Source organism: Monodelphis domestica, chromosome 3, assembly GCF_027887165.1.
Source record: "Monodelphis domestica isolate mMonDom1 chromosome 3, mMonDom1.pri, whole genome shotgun sequence".
NCBI lineage: Eukaryota > Metazoa > Chordata > Mammalia > Didelphimorphia > Didelphidae > Monodelphis > Monodelphis domestica.
Genome location: NC_077229.1, coordinates 417,171,687 through 417,186,090, shown reverse-complemented (window position 1 = coordinate 417,186,090; position 14,404 = coordinate 417,171,687). Strand labels below are relative to the sequence as shown.

The 14,404-nt window shown below is 39.9% G+C and overlaps 1 protein-coding gene and 1 long non-coding RNA gene across 4 annotated transcripts in view; one reads left to right on the top strand and one right to left on the bottom strand.

Moving 5' to 3' along the window:
* LOC130458486 (uncharacterized) overlaps positions 1-14,404 on the top strand; it is a 147,231-nt gene that overhangs the window by 89,535 nt on the left and 43,292 nt on the right. Inside the window, exon 1 of one of the 2 annotated variants that reach the window (XR_008917828.1) lies at positions 6,874-7,099. The exons of the other annotated variant lie outside the window; for it this stretch is intronic. This is a non-coding gene — a long non-coding RNA (uncharacterized LOC130458486). Of the gene's footprint in view, positions 1-6,873; positions 7,100-14,404 lie in introns of those variants that run through there. 2 annotated transcript variants of the gene reach the window in all.
* Positions 1-14,404, bottom strand: part of SLC14A2 (solute carrier family 14 member 2) — a 72,130-nt gene that overhangs the window by 25,851 nt on the left and 31,875 nt on the right. Inside the window, exons 1-2 of one of the 2 annotated variants that reach the window (XM_056824376.1) lie at positions 9,760-9,890; positions 2,425-2,547 (exon numbers count right to left, since the gene is read on the bottom strand). Coding sequence is in view for 1 of the 2 variants with exons in the window: in XM_056824377.1 (XP_056680355.1) it covers positions 2,425-2,547 (123 nt within the window). In the remaining variant the exon portion in view is untranslated. Of the gene's footprint in view, positions 1-2,424; positions 2,548-9,759; positions 9,891-14,404 lie in introns of those variants that run through there. The other variant, XM_056824377.1, reaches the window with a different exon arrangement.

Genomic DNA, 14,404 nt, shown 5'->3' with positions numbered 1-14,404 from the left:
TTTAGATTGCATTTGCTCCCTAGAGGTTCAGGTGATGCGTAGTTTTTAAAGAAACTAAGTCTGCAATAATGTGTAGGATTAGAGAATGATATTATAAGAGCAAGAAAAAAATCCCACACTTTATGTGAAAGTGAGACTGTTGGCTGAGTGAGTGCATATGTTGTTTCTTCACCCCTTCCTCATTTCCATTTCTTTACAATGTCTAGCTGTCTCTTCCTTCAAGCCCTCCCAGGCTCATTTTTCTTTAACTTCTTGAACATACAGCCCTGCTACTATTCCCACCTCAGCCTCTTTCCTATCAGGGATATATTCAGGACCACTAAACCCTCTTCTATTTCTCTATTTCTTTAAAAATTTTTTTCCATGGTTACATGATTCTTGTTCTCTCCCTCCACCTCCAATGTTGGCAAGCAACTCCACTAGGTTATATGTATATGCATATAACATATGTATATATAATATATATTATCATTAAAATCCTATTTCCATAGTATTCATTTTTGCAATAGAACCATCTTAAAACCAAAACCCCAAATCATATGCCCATATAAACAAGTGGTAAATCATATGTTTTCTTCTGCATTTCTACTCCCACAGTTCTTTCTCTGGATGTGGATAATGTTCTTTCTCATGAGTCCCTCAGAACTGTCCTGGGTCATTGCATTGCTGCTAGTAGAGAAGTCCATTACATTTGATCGTCCCACAATGTTTTAGTTTCTGTGCACAATGTTCTCCTGGTTCTGCTCATGTAACTCCGCATGAGTTCATGTGAGTCTTTCCAGCTCTTTCTGAAATCATCCAGTTCATCATTCCTTATAGCACAGTAGTATTCCATCACCATCATATACCACAATTTGTTCAGCCATTCCCCAATCAAGGGATATCCCCTCATTTTCCAATTTTTTTTGCTACCACAAAAAGTACAGCTATGAATATTTTTGTATAAATAGAACCTTGCCCATTTAAAAAATCTCTTTGGGATACAAACCCAGCAGTGGTATGGCTAGATCATGCATTCTTTAAAAGCCCTTTGGGCATAGTTCCAAATTGTCTTCCAGAATGGTTGGATCAATTCACTGATCCACCAGCAATGCAACTAAACCCTCTTTTAAATCATCCCTCCTTACTCCCATCAGAGACAAATCATGTGTTCAAAGGATCATGGAGGTGTCTGCTATTAACAGACCACTTACACTTAAAAATCTCTTGGAACAATTCCTTTTCCTCTAAAGTGTTTTAATATATATTATATTTTGGCTAGGTTAGATGTAGTCTTTCATGGGAGAAGAGAGAGCGATTACCAACTGGCATTTATATCACACTTTAAGGTTTACAAAGCACTTTACTTATGCTATTCTTGTTTAATCCATACAACAACCCTGAAAGGTAGAAGGATTATTATTATTATTATTATGATTATTATTATAGATGAAGAGATCGAGGTGAAATTTGTCAATGGTCACACAGTGAATGCTTAAAGTGGGATTTGAACTCGAGTCTTCCATATTCTAAGTCTAACACTATCCACTGTGCCTCCCATCTGTCTGATTTGGAGTCAGAATGACCCTTTTGAATTCTACCATCTGGTTACTATTTATGGGAACTTCTTCATAAAAGGATGCTTCTTTCACCAAACTTATACTTTCATTGATTTAGTGAACTCCTAAAGTGGAAATTTTCCTTCTCAAAGCCTTTCCTTTTGTTAGTCCTTTTTTTTGCTTGACCAGAATTAATTTGTATTAATTTTATTTATATTTTGTATTGAGAAGTAGCATGATGGATTGAACCAGCCTCAAGAGTCAGGGATCCTTGAGTTCAAAACCAACCTCTGATGCATACTGACTGTGGGACCAAATCACTTACCCTCTAGGGGTCCCCAAAAGTCTCAATTCCATATATTGGGGAGTAAGTAACCTTCTGTATTGGTAGAAGAAATTTCTGCTTTGGGAGTTCACTGAATCAACCACATTATAGATTTAGTGATAGGATTACAGCTCTAGCCACCAGTATGATGGTTGTCAATGTATTAAAAGTACATTGAGTTAGTATCTGGGCCTCATTTTTCTCATCTCTAAAGGGTCTGGGACTGGATCACCTCAGAGGTCCCTTCTAGATCTTCCTAAAAAGACTTGATATCTGGTAAGTTGGGGATTTTGTGACAGAGTCTCTACTCTGTAGTCTGTCTGCCCTGGTCAGGCCAGATCTGAGTATTGTGTTTTAGGATGGACACAGATGTGAGGAAGAGGATACCCAAGATAGAGACAGGACTAGTTTGCTGAGCATTCAGATCCTGGAAAATTCAACTTCAGAAAACCTCCAGCCTGTAGTGGATATTCCTATCCTTAAATCCCTCTCCCACTTCCAGGAACAAATGAGAACACAGGAATGTGAAGAGGAGTGGAAAAGAAGGAACACCAACTTTACCTTTGCTTCTCCTCCGTATAGATGACCATTCAATGTGAAATATGCTCCGTCGCCTGGGCAGGACAGCCTCCAGGCTCTCATCAGCTTTCTCTTCAACTTTGGGAGAGTATTCCTCACTGCCACCTGGTGAGGGGTACAAGTCACAGACAAACTCCATTCAGTACAGTTGTGTTCTGGGCATGAGAAATGAAAATCAACAAGGACAGCCTAAGAGAATGAAGTGCAGCAAGACTCTGAGGCAGGCTCATTGGCCACTCCATCTCGTTTCCTCATTTCTCCCACAGACACCATCCTACTTCTTTTCCTTTGTATGTGCTTATTTCTCCAAAACTGGGTATCACAATGGAAGGAACTCTGGACTTAGATCTGAAAGACTCAGATTTTTATTCTTGCTCTAGCACTTAGTTGACAGTGGGCAAAACCATGTAAACCCCTTGAGTTTTCATCTCTTTATCTGTAAAATGGTGATAGTGTTTACACTGCCTCTCTTACAGAACTGATGTGAGGACAATGAGTGTCCATTTTAGAACCCTAAATATGAATGCCCTTCCTCTAGTTTATCTCCTTGGATGCTCATGATTCTCTTGGTTTTTGCTGCTGTTCTGTCATTTTCAGTTGTATCTGACTTTTCATGATCCCATTTGGCATTTTCTTGGCAAAGACTCTAGAGTAGTTTGCCATTTCCTTCTCCATTTCATTTTATAGATGAGGAAACTGAGGAAAACAGGGTTAAGTGGCTTTCCCAGAGTTACAGAGCTAGTAGTAAGTGTTTGAGGCTGGGCTTGAACTTGGAAAAATGAGTCTTCCTGACCCCTATGAGAAAAATGAGTCTAACGTGCTAACAAGAAATTCCCCTGTCAATGAAGATGGGCACTCTTTTACAATTATATTCTTGGAGAGTTATTTGCGGGTGCTGAGAGGTTAAGTGATTTCTAGACCACAGTCACACAGCCAATTGTGTCAGAGATGGGACTTTAATAGTTCTTCCTGATTCTAAGGCCAGCCCTCTGTCCACTAAACTACACTCTTTCTCCAATATTCCCTTTCTATGGAAACCTTGATTTTGTTTGGTAGTGGATTAACTGCCCCACTTCTTATTTCTTAAATTTGAACCATGTCACTTTTTAAAAATAACCATCTCAGCATCCTTCTTGCCCAAGCAAAAAATTTGGAAAGGGGCAAAGTATGAGGCTAAAAGCATGAGTCCAGAATAGGAAGACAACAACTAAGGGAAGAGAAAAACAAGACTGACATGAATTGGTGATTTGGAAGTATTTAGGGAAGCAAAATTTCAGGCAGGTTAAGGAAGGGTGAGTACCAAAAAAAGTAAAGTCAAGGTTAAGAGGGATTTTATTTTTCAGTTCCATCCAAATGTCTGCATGAAAATAAAAATCCAATATTGTAACTTTGTCAGGGGGCATCCAGGTGGCATAGTGGATAGAGTTCTGAGCCTTGAATAAGAAAGAGCAATGGGGAGAGATGGAGGGTGTTACAAACATATAATTTTTTTAAAGGAAGGGGATTAAAAAAAGAACTGAGTTAAAATCCAGCCTAAGATACATATAACTATGTGAAGATGGGCAAGTCATTTAACCTTGTTTTACTCAGTTTCTTCAGTTGTAAAATGAACTGGAGGAAGAAATGGCAACCCACTCCAGTATCTCAGTCAAGAAAATCCCAAATGGGGTCATGAAGAAGAGTCAGATATGGCTGGACAACAAAAAACAACAATAATTTTGTCAGGGAGGGAAGTGTTATAAAAGAGACATTCTTCCATAGTGTTAGTGGTCTGTTCTTGATTTAAAAGGGAGTGATGCTTAAACTAAAGGGAAGGATCTCAGAGTAGAAATTCAAGCCCTGCCTGCCAGAGAGGAAAATGTTCCTTGATGGAATGCTATTCCTAGTTGCTCTCAGCCCACACTATGCAGATGACTGCCTACTTTGCCTCCATGCAAGTCTGGAAAGCCTTGAGTGCAATAAGGGAAGCTGCCTATTGGCACAACTTCTGGTTCTCATCTTTTTTAACCTAGGAAGTATGATTCCAGGAAAGACGGTGTTGGGTTTGTGTCATTTTGCACTTCCTGAAGACCTTGGAAAATTCTGGATTACTTCCTGTCCTTGCCCTCCCCATCATCATCAACCACACTTCACATGAATCAATTCTACATGTCCCCAGGCCATCGTGAATTTCTGGTCACTTATTCACTATCAGCTGGATTCTACAGTTTCCAGCTGTGGAATGCTATAGCCATGAATCAGATCAGCTGCCAGAGACATTAGGTTGTAACCTGTCACCTTCAATCCCTTGTACCATGAAACAATTACACACTCAACACCTGGTGGCTGCCGGCACTCCAGCTGGAAACAATAATTCTTCATTTCACATTAGTTTAATGCTTTAAAGTTGTCCCAGTTGCTGAACTGGGGAGGGCAAGTATTCTCCCCATTTAACAGATGAGAAAAATGAGGTATTTCATATGTTTCTGCACAGGCCATTGGCCTGGGCAGGACCTGTCAATGTTTAGGTGTAGAGACCTGCCCTGTGATTTCAGAGCAACAGTGCCCTCCCCAGGTGAGGAAACTCCCTCAAGGCAGGACCAGTTATGTAGTGCATAGTCTTAGCATTGCCTAGAGCTTTGAGGGGTTAAGGATCACCCAAGAGGCTGGATTTGAACCAGGTCCTTCCAGCTTTGAGGTCGGCTCTCTCTCCATGTGGTAATCCTGCCTCTCAAGTATATGAAGCAATAGGTAAATATAAGCTGCTCCCATTTTTATTGGGGCTGGGGGAATCCCTCCTTAGACCCAGGATGGGGCTTTGTCCCTAGGAAGTGCTCCAATTCTCGACTATCTCCCAGAATGAGGGGTTGAATAATTTCTCTACATGCCAATGGTATTTGAACCGTGGCACTCCTTCCTAAATTAGCCTCATTAGGCACCCCGATGCAGGGGGCCTTGTGCTGGGTGTTGTTCAGGTCCATTCCTGACACGGTGCCTACCCAGGAGGCTCACTGAGCTCTAGTTTTTTCCCAGGCTGCCAAGGTCCAGCCATGCTTGCGGGTAAGAGAGAGACAGTTATGAGTGATAATGATTTGTTAAGAAACACTTTTCCGGAAGAGTAGCCTCTCACAGTAGCTACACTTGACCTGACTTCTTACAGAGACCCTGTAAAATGCCAACTATCCAGATGCCAGAGGTGGCAAAGGCCACTTTGAGTCTTGTAGAAAAACACACGGGCCACGGCAGAGGCTGTTGCCTTCCCTTTTGTAAATTCTAACTGGTTCCTTTTGATGGGGGAAGAAAGGTCCTTTAGATGAGGCAAAGGATTTAGACTTTCTTTGCTAAAAAGCCATTTTTGTTGAAATGGGCTAAGGGATCTGCAAAGGCTTCTCTCTCTGTTACAGAGTTTTGGACGTGGCTTTTAAAACCTTTCTCTATCATTTGCTAGAAAGAGAACCGATGTAGCCACAGCTTGACCCATTAGGTACACCCTCTGTATCATCTCCCATGTCTCAGCAGCTCATCTGACCTCCTTGTTCACCTCTGCCTTTGTACACTCATATTCTATTCAAGGCAATTTCTTCGGCATTAAGTGATAAGGTCACTCCTTTTCTCAAAATCCTTTAGTGGCTCCCTATTGTTTATAGGATGGAATGGATACTACTTAACCAGAGACTTATGACCCTCTTCTGTCTGGTTCCTATTTACCTTTTATGATTTCATTTCATGTTCATCTTCTTCAAATACTCAGACCTTTCTAGCCCTTTTCCTCCTCGCACCCTACATTGCAGCCAAACTCCATAAGCAGCTTCTTCCTTCACTATGTCTTTCCCTCTCCTGCCTTCATGCATTCATGCAGACTGCCTCTGTGACCAGAATAAACCCATCTTCATCTCTAGGCATTGAGATATTTCTCTTCCTTCAAGGCTCAACTCAGATCCTACTGTCTCCATGAAGCCTTAGCCGATACCTTCAGCTCAAGATGATTCTCCTTCCTCAAACATTGTTAGAGTATTTTGCCTATGACACTTCTTTGCCTCTGGCTTTGAGATCAGGAAGACCCTAGCTCAAATCTAGCTTGAATGAGATAATAGTAAGTGTTTAATAAATACTTGTTTCTTTCCCCCACCTCTGTCATGTTCTACCTTGTATCGTGTTGATTTGTATGCAAGCATTTGACCCTGATGTATTTTTACACCACTTCAAGTCAGGGGCAGCATCACTGCTCATCTTTGTCTTTTCAGCACCTAGCTCAATGACCTGTGCATAGAATTCAATTTGATTCAACAAATATTTCTAGTGTAAAAAGTCCTGGAAGAGAAAAGGATCATCTCTTTCCATGGTGAACTCACATTCTTTTAAACTATTCCTTATAATATCATAGAATCACAGAATGCTAGAGCTGATAGGAACATGGAGATCATCCAATCCGGTCCTTTAATTTTACAGATAAGACAAACTGAGGTCCAGAAAGAGGAAGTACTTGATCAAGATCACAACCAGCCAGTGGCAAAGTATTGGTCCAGGTTTCTGAAGGGTTCCTTGACTTTTAAACTATGGCTGACATTTTCTATGGGAACAAAGAGTCCCACAAAGTCCCAAGAAAATTTGAGAAGAGGAAACATCTGATAAAAGAGAGAATGAAAGATAGGAGCCACGTCTTCATGGGCATAAGGAGGTAAATTATTTTAAATCATTGTCTTCTAATCAATCATCCAACTCAGTGCTATTCATAATAATTCTCTACATTAGGATTTATTCACAAATCTCAGTAAAATTAGGATATACAAAGATTTCTACATCAAAACCTTCAAGGATAGATAGTGGCAGTATTATTATTATTATTATTATTATTATTATTATTATTATTCCCCATTTTGCAGGAGAGGTTCAGAAAACTTAATGACTTTGCTCACTGAAGAGAGTTGGGTTGGAGTCTAAACTTCTGATTCTGGGTCCATTATTTCTTCTGTTATTTCCTTTTCCCTCTTTCTGGGAAAAGGAAGGGTGGGAATCATTGAAACCCATTAGTAATTCATTGATCTAATTTTAGCCAATAGTGTTTAACCTTCTCACCTGTTCACAGCTTCTGCCCCTGTACCTTTTTTTCAAAACTGATCACCAGTAGGCTAATCCTTTGAATTGATTTAAATCTTTTTATATACTATGTCCACTGGGAAAGATGGAGTGAAAGAGAAGGAAGAATATTAAAATATATATATACCTAATCCCTCTTCAAAGGACATCTATTTCTCTATCAATACCTCTCATATCTACTCCATCCTCTCCATTCTCACTGCCATGTTCTAGGTCCTCAGCTCCTTGTGTTGAAAACACTTCCTGACTAGATTCTCAATCTATACACTGTCAAATACCTCATCCCAAAACACAACTCCACATTATTTAGGAAGTTAAAATCATTTCCTGATCACCTGTCATCATAAATTCTAGTTCCTTTGCCTAGATTTCCATATCCTTTCCTCTCCCAATTTTTGCACTTGATCTATTTAAACTTTCCCCAACTCTTCTCATTCCCATGAGGCAAGTCTCTTCTTTGATATGCTAAACCTTATCCTACTTTTTTTTTTTTACTAATATCTCCATCACTTTACAACCTGAATAGATGCTCCTGTCATTCTCTTCTCTGCTAAGTCCTCCCCATCTTTCTGGGCTCAACCCAATTTCTGTCTCTTCTATGAGGATTGGAAAAGAGCCCTTTTCTTCTAGGAAGTTATGGGCTGCCTATTGCAATCCACAGTGATGTCTCAATTCTCTGCATTTCCTTGGCACTTAAAATCAAAGACTTTTCAGAGTTGGAAAGGACCTCAGAGGTCATTTATTTCAACCTCAATTCAAAGAATGAATTCCCTCCACCCCAATATGCTCAACAGGTTGTCATTTTACATCTGTTGAAAGACTTCTAGCATCCCAGTACTTCTGTACTCTCAAGGAAGGCCTTTGGGTTTTTTTTAACAGATCTTGAAGTTTTGAAAAGACGTAGAGTCAGGACTAACTTAGAGTCAGGACCACACTCTTTGAATCATGCACCAATGGTTCTACATGTGATCCCTCTCTCCTCAAATAGATGATCAGCTCTTTAAAGGTAGGGTCTATGCTTCCTTCTTTCCTTCAATTTCCTTATAGCACCTACTATTGGGCAGAGCCATAAAAGTGTTGAAGCTGGGTCTTCTAACACTGAAGCTAATATTCCTCTTATGTCCTGCTGCCACATTCTCTAGGAGAGAAAGTGTGTAAATCATTGAAATATACAAATAATTCACAGACCTATTTTAGCCCATACTCAATATTCAGTACAGCAAATAGACCTCTTGAACATCAAATGTTGTCAATTAGGAAGGAAAAGCAAAAAGAATATTAGGAAAAAAAGCAAATGGAAATTTCTTTAGAAATTATCTGGACCTAACTCTATAAATTTGCCTGAGGTCATATAACTAGTTAGGAGCCGAACCTAAGCCTCCAGATTCTTAAACAGTTCTTTCTACTAAGCCATGCCATGGTAATAAGAACATGATACCCACTCACAATCTTGCAAACCAGTGATGGACGCAGAAACCACAAGTTATGTTACGTGAATTAAATATTTTAGGATAGAAAGTACAAGCTGACTTTCAGAGTTTTTTTAGATTAAACAAAAAGGAAAATAGGAAGGGGGCACTTAACATTTCATTCAAGGAAACTCCAGGATTTGGGGGACTCCTAAGGGTTTGAAACACACTTGAAGAGATCTAGGGGCAGCCTAGTCACCTTGAGCCTCTGGCACTCACTCAGATCCATCATCCCAAAAGACATTATAGTATGTTGAAAAGAGGTCAGAAGACTTAGATTCTCATCTCAATTCTATTACTAGCTGGCTGTGTGACCTTGGATGAATCATACCATGGATCTTAGTTTCCTCCCTTGTAAAATAACAACAGTAATAACAATTGGCTAGCTTTTATATAGCACTTACTATGTGCCAAAGAGCTCTACAAATATCTCATTCGATCTTTATGACAACCCTGGGATGTAGGTGCAATTTTATAGGGAAATAAATGGACCTCCATTAAGTGACTTGCTCAGGGTCACACAGCTAGTAAATAGCAGAGGCTGAATTTTAACTTGGGTCTTAGTGACTACTAGGACTGGTAATCTATCTACTTCACAACATAGCTGCCTCATGAAGGGGGTTGTATTAGATGAGTTCCATGTTCTCACCCAGTTCTCAAACTCTATGGTATGTGGTTCTCCATGAAGTCCGCAAGTCCCCAAGGTCCAACGTGGCTATGGAGATTTCTTTGAATTTAGTTTGGTGAAAAAGGGTAACAGGAAGAAACAAACCTTTCTCCTTCCCCTGCTGGTGAGCTGGAGTGTTCTGGCAGAAGGTGGGTCCTTTCTCCCTCCTGAGACCTTGTCCTTGGGCTCCCTTCAGCAAGAAACCACCAGACCATTGGGGTTTTGGGGTTGCTGCTTGTCAGTACCCTTCCCCTTGGTGAGGATAGTCTTCTAGCACTCAATTTCCAGGTATCCTCTCCCTAGACTCTCATCCCTTTACCCCTGAAACACTTTATCTTATTTACCTACTTAGTTACTTAAAAGTCTCCTTGCATCTTCTAAATTCATGCCTGGAGCATCTCTGCCAATGAGTATTGGGTACCATGGAGGAAGAGAAAGAAGAACAGGGGATGGAAGAAGATGGAGAAAAATGTCCTCTTGGCAATTCACCGGCTTGCTATTATTTCTCTCTCTCCCTTTCTAGCCTTTATGTCAAGAGACAGCTTCCTAAACTCCCCTGGCACAGAAGGCTTTTGTTACCATGGTCTCCCTATTAGTGCCATTTGCTGGGACAAGCAGCTTTTCTTAAAGGGGTAGTGCCCTTGACTAGTCAGCTTGATGTACCATCCCCTACAGGTACATTCATGTGCTGGCTTCTCTCCTCCCTTAGCAAAGGGTTTTGGGATGCTGCTGGTCCTAGTAATTGCCTTAAAGACAATTATCTAAGTCTCCCTCCTCCCCCTCCCACCTCAGGGGAAGCCAATTTCTAGCCTCAATAAGCTCCTTTAATTTTTTCTCCAGGCAGGGAGCAGTGTCTCCTTCCTTTTCCCTGCGGAAATTTCTGCCCAGTCCTGTCCCTAAGGTGCCTAGCACCTAATGCTGTGGAAAATTTCACCCTCTCTTCCCAAAGAGAGCTGTCCAGGATGCTGGACTCCTGGATCTTTGGAGATGAAGCTTTCACTATGAGCTCCTGATGGGAATCCGAGTTCTCTGCTTCAGGAAATCTTTATATTAGGGAAATTCACCCTCCCAGTTCCAGAAAGGCTTCATGCATGGGCATGCTGGGGATTTGGCCCCAATCTAAACATACTTTGTTTGGTTTTGTGGGCTTCATGGGGACACGCATCAGCTGCCTAGGGCCTGGGAACACGGCAATAATTGGGAGCAAGGTGGCCCACCCAGGGCTGGAGATTTGGAATTAGACACACCTGAGCAGGCAACCTCCAAGCAGACCCACCTGACGTCAGAGTCCCCCTTCCCACTTCACTAGTTCATGTAGAATTGCTGAGGAGAGGGAGTTGAGCATGGGGGACATTCCATGGAAGAAAAGAAAAACAAACAAACTGGAAGGAACCAGAGTTGGTCCAGCATTCCAAGGAAAAGGGGAAAGATGGGTTTAGTGTTGGTCCAGCTTCTTTTGACAATGGCAAAGGTGGCCGTGCCTTCCATGTCATCTACTCTAGATATGAAGTCATCTTCCAATGGCCTTAAAACTTTACTCCTTTCCTATATAACCTTTTAGCTCACAGCTGAGCTACCCAACATGATTCAGCTCTCAATAGCATCTCTTCCTTCCCTGTTTCCATTTTTCTAATGGCTTCAGCCTTCTTTGCCTGACCTCGACACTTGAGGTGGTGCCCTCATTCCAACCCACTTCTGTAGCCTTACATGGCAGTGGCAGTGGATCAATTTCCAGTTGCTTCTTAACTAGTCCATTCACTCCCAGCAGCCACTCTGGGATGCCACCTGTGAAAACACTTACACCTTCTGAAAAGACCAGAAATAATTACCTTCAGAAAAGTAATCCAGGGAGTTCAAAAGAGTTGAAGTATTCTCTTCCTGAACTGAAGAGAACAAGGTTGTGAATAGCTATAAATATGTAGGGTCTGGTCATTGGAAAGCCAAGTAGACAAGAGTAGCAGGCAGTCTGAGTCATTTCTCCAGGCCTGTTAACTTTTGTTCTCAGAGACTGAATGGACTGAGCCTAAGCAGCATTAGGCTCCCTGCTCCTGGAAGTGTCTTTTGGGATAGGCAGTATAGTGTGGTGGATAGACTCAGAAGCAAGAAGACCTGGGGTTAAAATATTTCCTCAAATACCTGCTAGTTGCCTGAGAAAGTCACTTCACTGGGATTGTTTTTTCATTTGTAAAATAAGGATAATAATACCTTCCATATATTCCTTACAGGGTTGTTATGAGGCTCAAATGAGCTAATGTCTACCAAACACTTTGCAAACTTGAAAGCATTACATAAGTGACATTCTAATGTTGAAGTAATGGAATCTTGAAATTTCTTTTTTTTTTTTTCAGAAAAAAGACTAGATTTATTTCTGTTCCATTAATTGATATGTCTACAGGATACAATTTAAAGTAAAAGCTAAATTTGTTATTTATGTTACTTAAAACAGATCCCAAGTTTATGTCCAAGGATTGACTCCTTTCTCATCAAATATTAGTTCCACAATGAGCACAAATGACTTATCATAGAAAGAAAATTTTTTTAAAAATACTTATTCAAGTCAGTAGTGGAATAAAAATCAGAGAAGGCATATAGTAGAATATATGGAATCTTGAAATTTCTATGTTGGATTTTAGAGATCTTCTCCAAATCCCTTATATCTCACAGATGAGGACACTGAGGAGATCAGAGGCAAAGTGACTTCTCCAAGGTGACACAAGTAACAGCTTGCACAGGAAGGATTCAAACCAGTTCTGCTGGGTTTGGATATAGTATTCTTTCTATTACTCTGCACCTGCTTCAGTGCCATTTTATTTGAGATTTTTCAAGACCTCATCAAACACCACACTTTCCTCTTTAAACTCTCTAAACTGTAAGAGGTGCCAAATTTTACTGAAGACTAGAAATTCTACATGGGACTGATTATGGAAAGATAAAACACAATGGAGAGAGAGCCTGTGCCAAAATCTCTTTTGCCTCTTTCCAGGGAGGGGGAAGCCCTCTAAAGAATTTATTTTGAAGTATGTCAAGGATGAGGTGGTTGAACTTTTCCCCTTAGGGGCTATTTCTGGGGAGGAGAGGTTCTTTTTGGAGGAAGAAGGCCTCTCTTATTTCATAATAGTATGACCAAAGGGAAATAAAAAGAATGATCTAAAATTTTGCACAAAAATCCAACACCTTTAAAGTTACTAAATGAGACTATAGTTTATTAGGTGGAAAACATGTTAACAATGTAGTGGCCAGCCCCACAAAAATTTCAGGACACCAACTCTTCTCATAGCCTTCCCACCCACCAAACCTCCCACCCCGCCCCCAAAGAACTTGTAGATTCATATAGAAAAAATCAACAAGCCAATAGGTTACAAGCCAATTATAGTAATCACAAAAATGCATGCTGGGAATACAGTTCTTGAAAAGACCTTAATATTTTCAAGGGGGTAGAGCTTTAATATTTTTCTCTGGTATTTCTCAAGAGTGGTCATGTTAGGGAAATTATATATCCCATTGTTAGAAGGAGGTAGGATGGGAGTAGAGAAGAGAAAAATTCATTGACAAGGCCCAATTTGTCAATACACAAAACTTTTGAATATTTATTTGAAATGGTCCTGGTGCCTAACTATATATGAAGTGGCCAGTGGGGTCATCTTTAAGAAAAAAATATTTTATACTGAGAATTTTTAAATTATGTTTTCCATTAGACAAAACAAAATGAGGCTTTTCTGAGAAGAAAAAGAGAGATGATAAAAGGACATTTTGTAATTGAACTAGTAGCAAATAAAATTTAGTGTTCAAAACCTATTGAATTTTGCATTTGGACTTAAATTTCACAAACATACAAGATTAATGAATTATAGTAGAAAAAGATATCTTTAGAAAGCAATTTTTCCCTAGAAATTAATTTATGAAAAAAATGTTAAATGTTACTTAAGGAAAATACACAGGAAGGTTATTTAAGGAAGACATAAGTGCTTCAAGAGAAATGGGCACTGGGCTTGTGAAGTTAGAAAAATTTGTCTTTTTCTATCTTAACCTTCTCTATATTTTTCCTTGTAATTTCAGTGGTAGCATCTACTCATCTCTTTCTTGGTACCTGGTATAAAGAATCATGGAATCTTGGAGTAGCAGATACCTTAGAGTTATTTTAGTTCAAGTTTATTCCCCCAAGAAAGAATCCACAGTAGGAATCCCTTTAATAGCATCCTTGGTAAGAGGTCATCCTTCTTCTTCTGAAACACTTCCATTGAAGGGAAGCCCACTAGCATTCTAAGGTAGCTTAATTTGACTGTTGGACAGCTCCAAAGAGTGGGAAGTTCTTCCTTTCTTCCATTGAGCTAAAATCTGTCTCCTTGTTATTTCCACATATTGATCCTAGTTTTACTTTCTTGAACTAAAAAAAAAATGAGGCCAATTCTTTTTCCAGAACACATCCATTCAAATATAACTATATCCTCTGTTAGTCTTTTCTTTTCCAAGTTAATTATCCATAGTCCTATGAATGATTTCTCTTATAATTAATTACATTCCTCCTTGTATGCTCATAGATAAGCTCTAGATGAAACTTGGTCCCCAGAGCTCAATACTTCAGTGTCCTCATCCTCTCTCTACTGCTTTCTTATCAAAGTTGACTCTTGAGAAAGGACCTGGTAAACTCTTTTATACTGAGATGTAAAGGACCCATAATACCTAATTTATTACCCTTCCCAGGAGTATTTGTATTTTGACAGAAACAAAGCCTGAAGTCAAAGGAATAAAA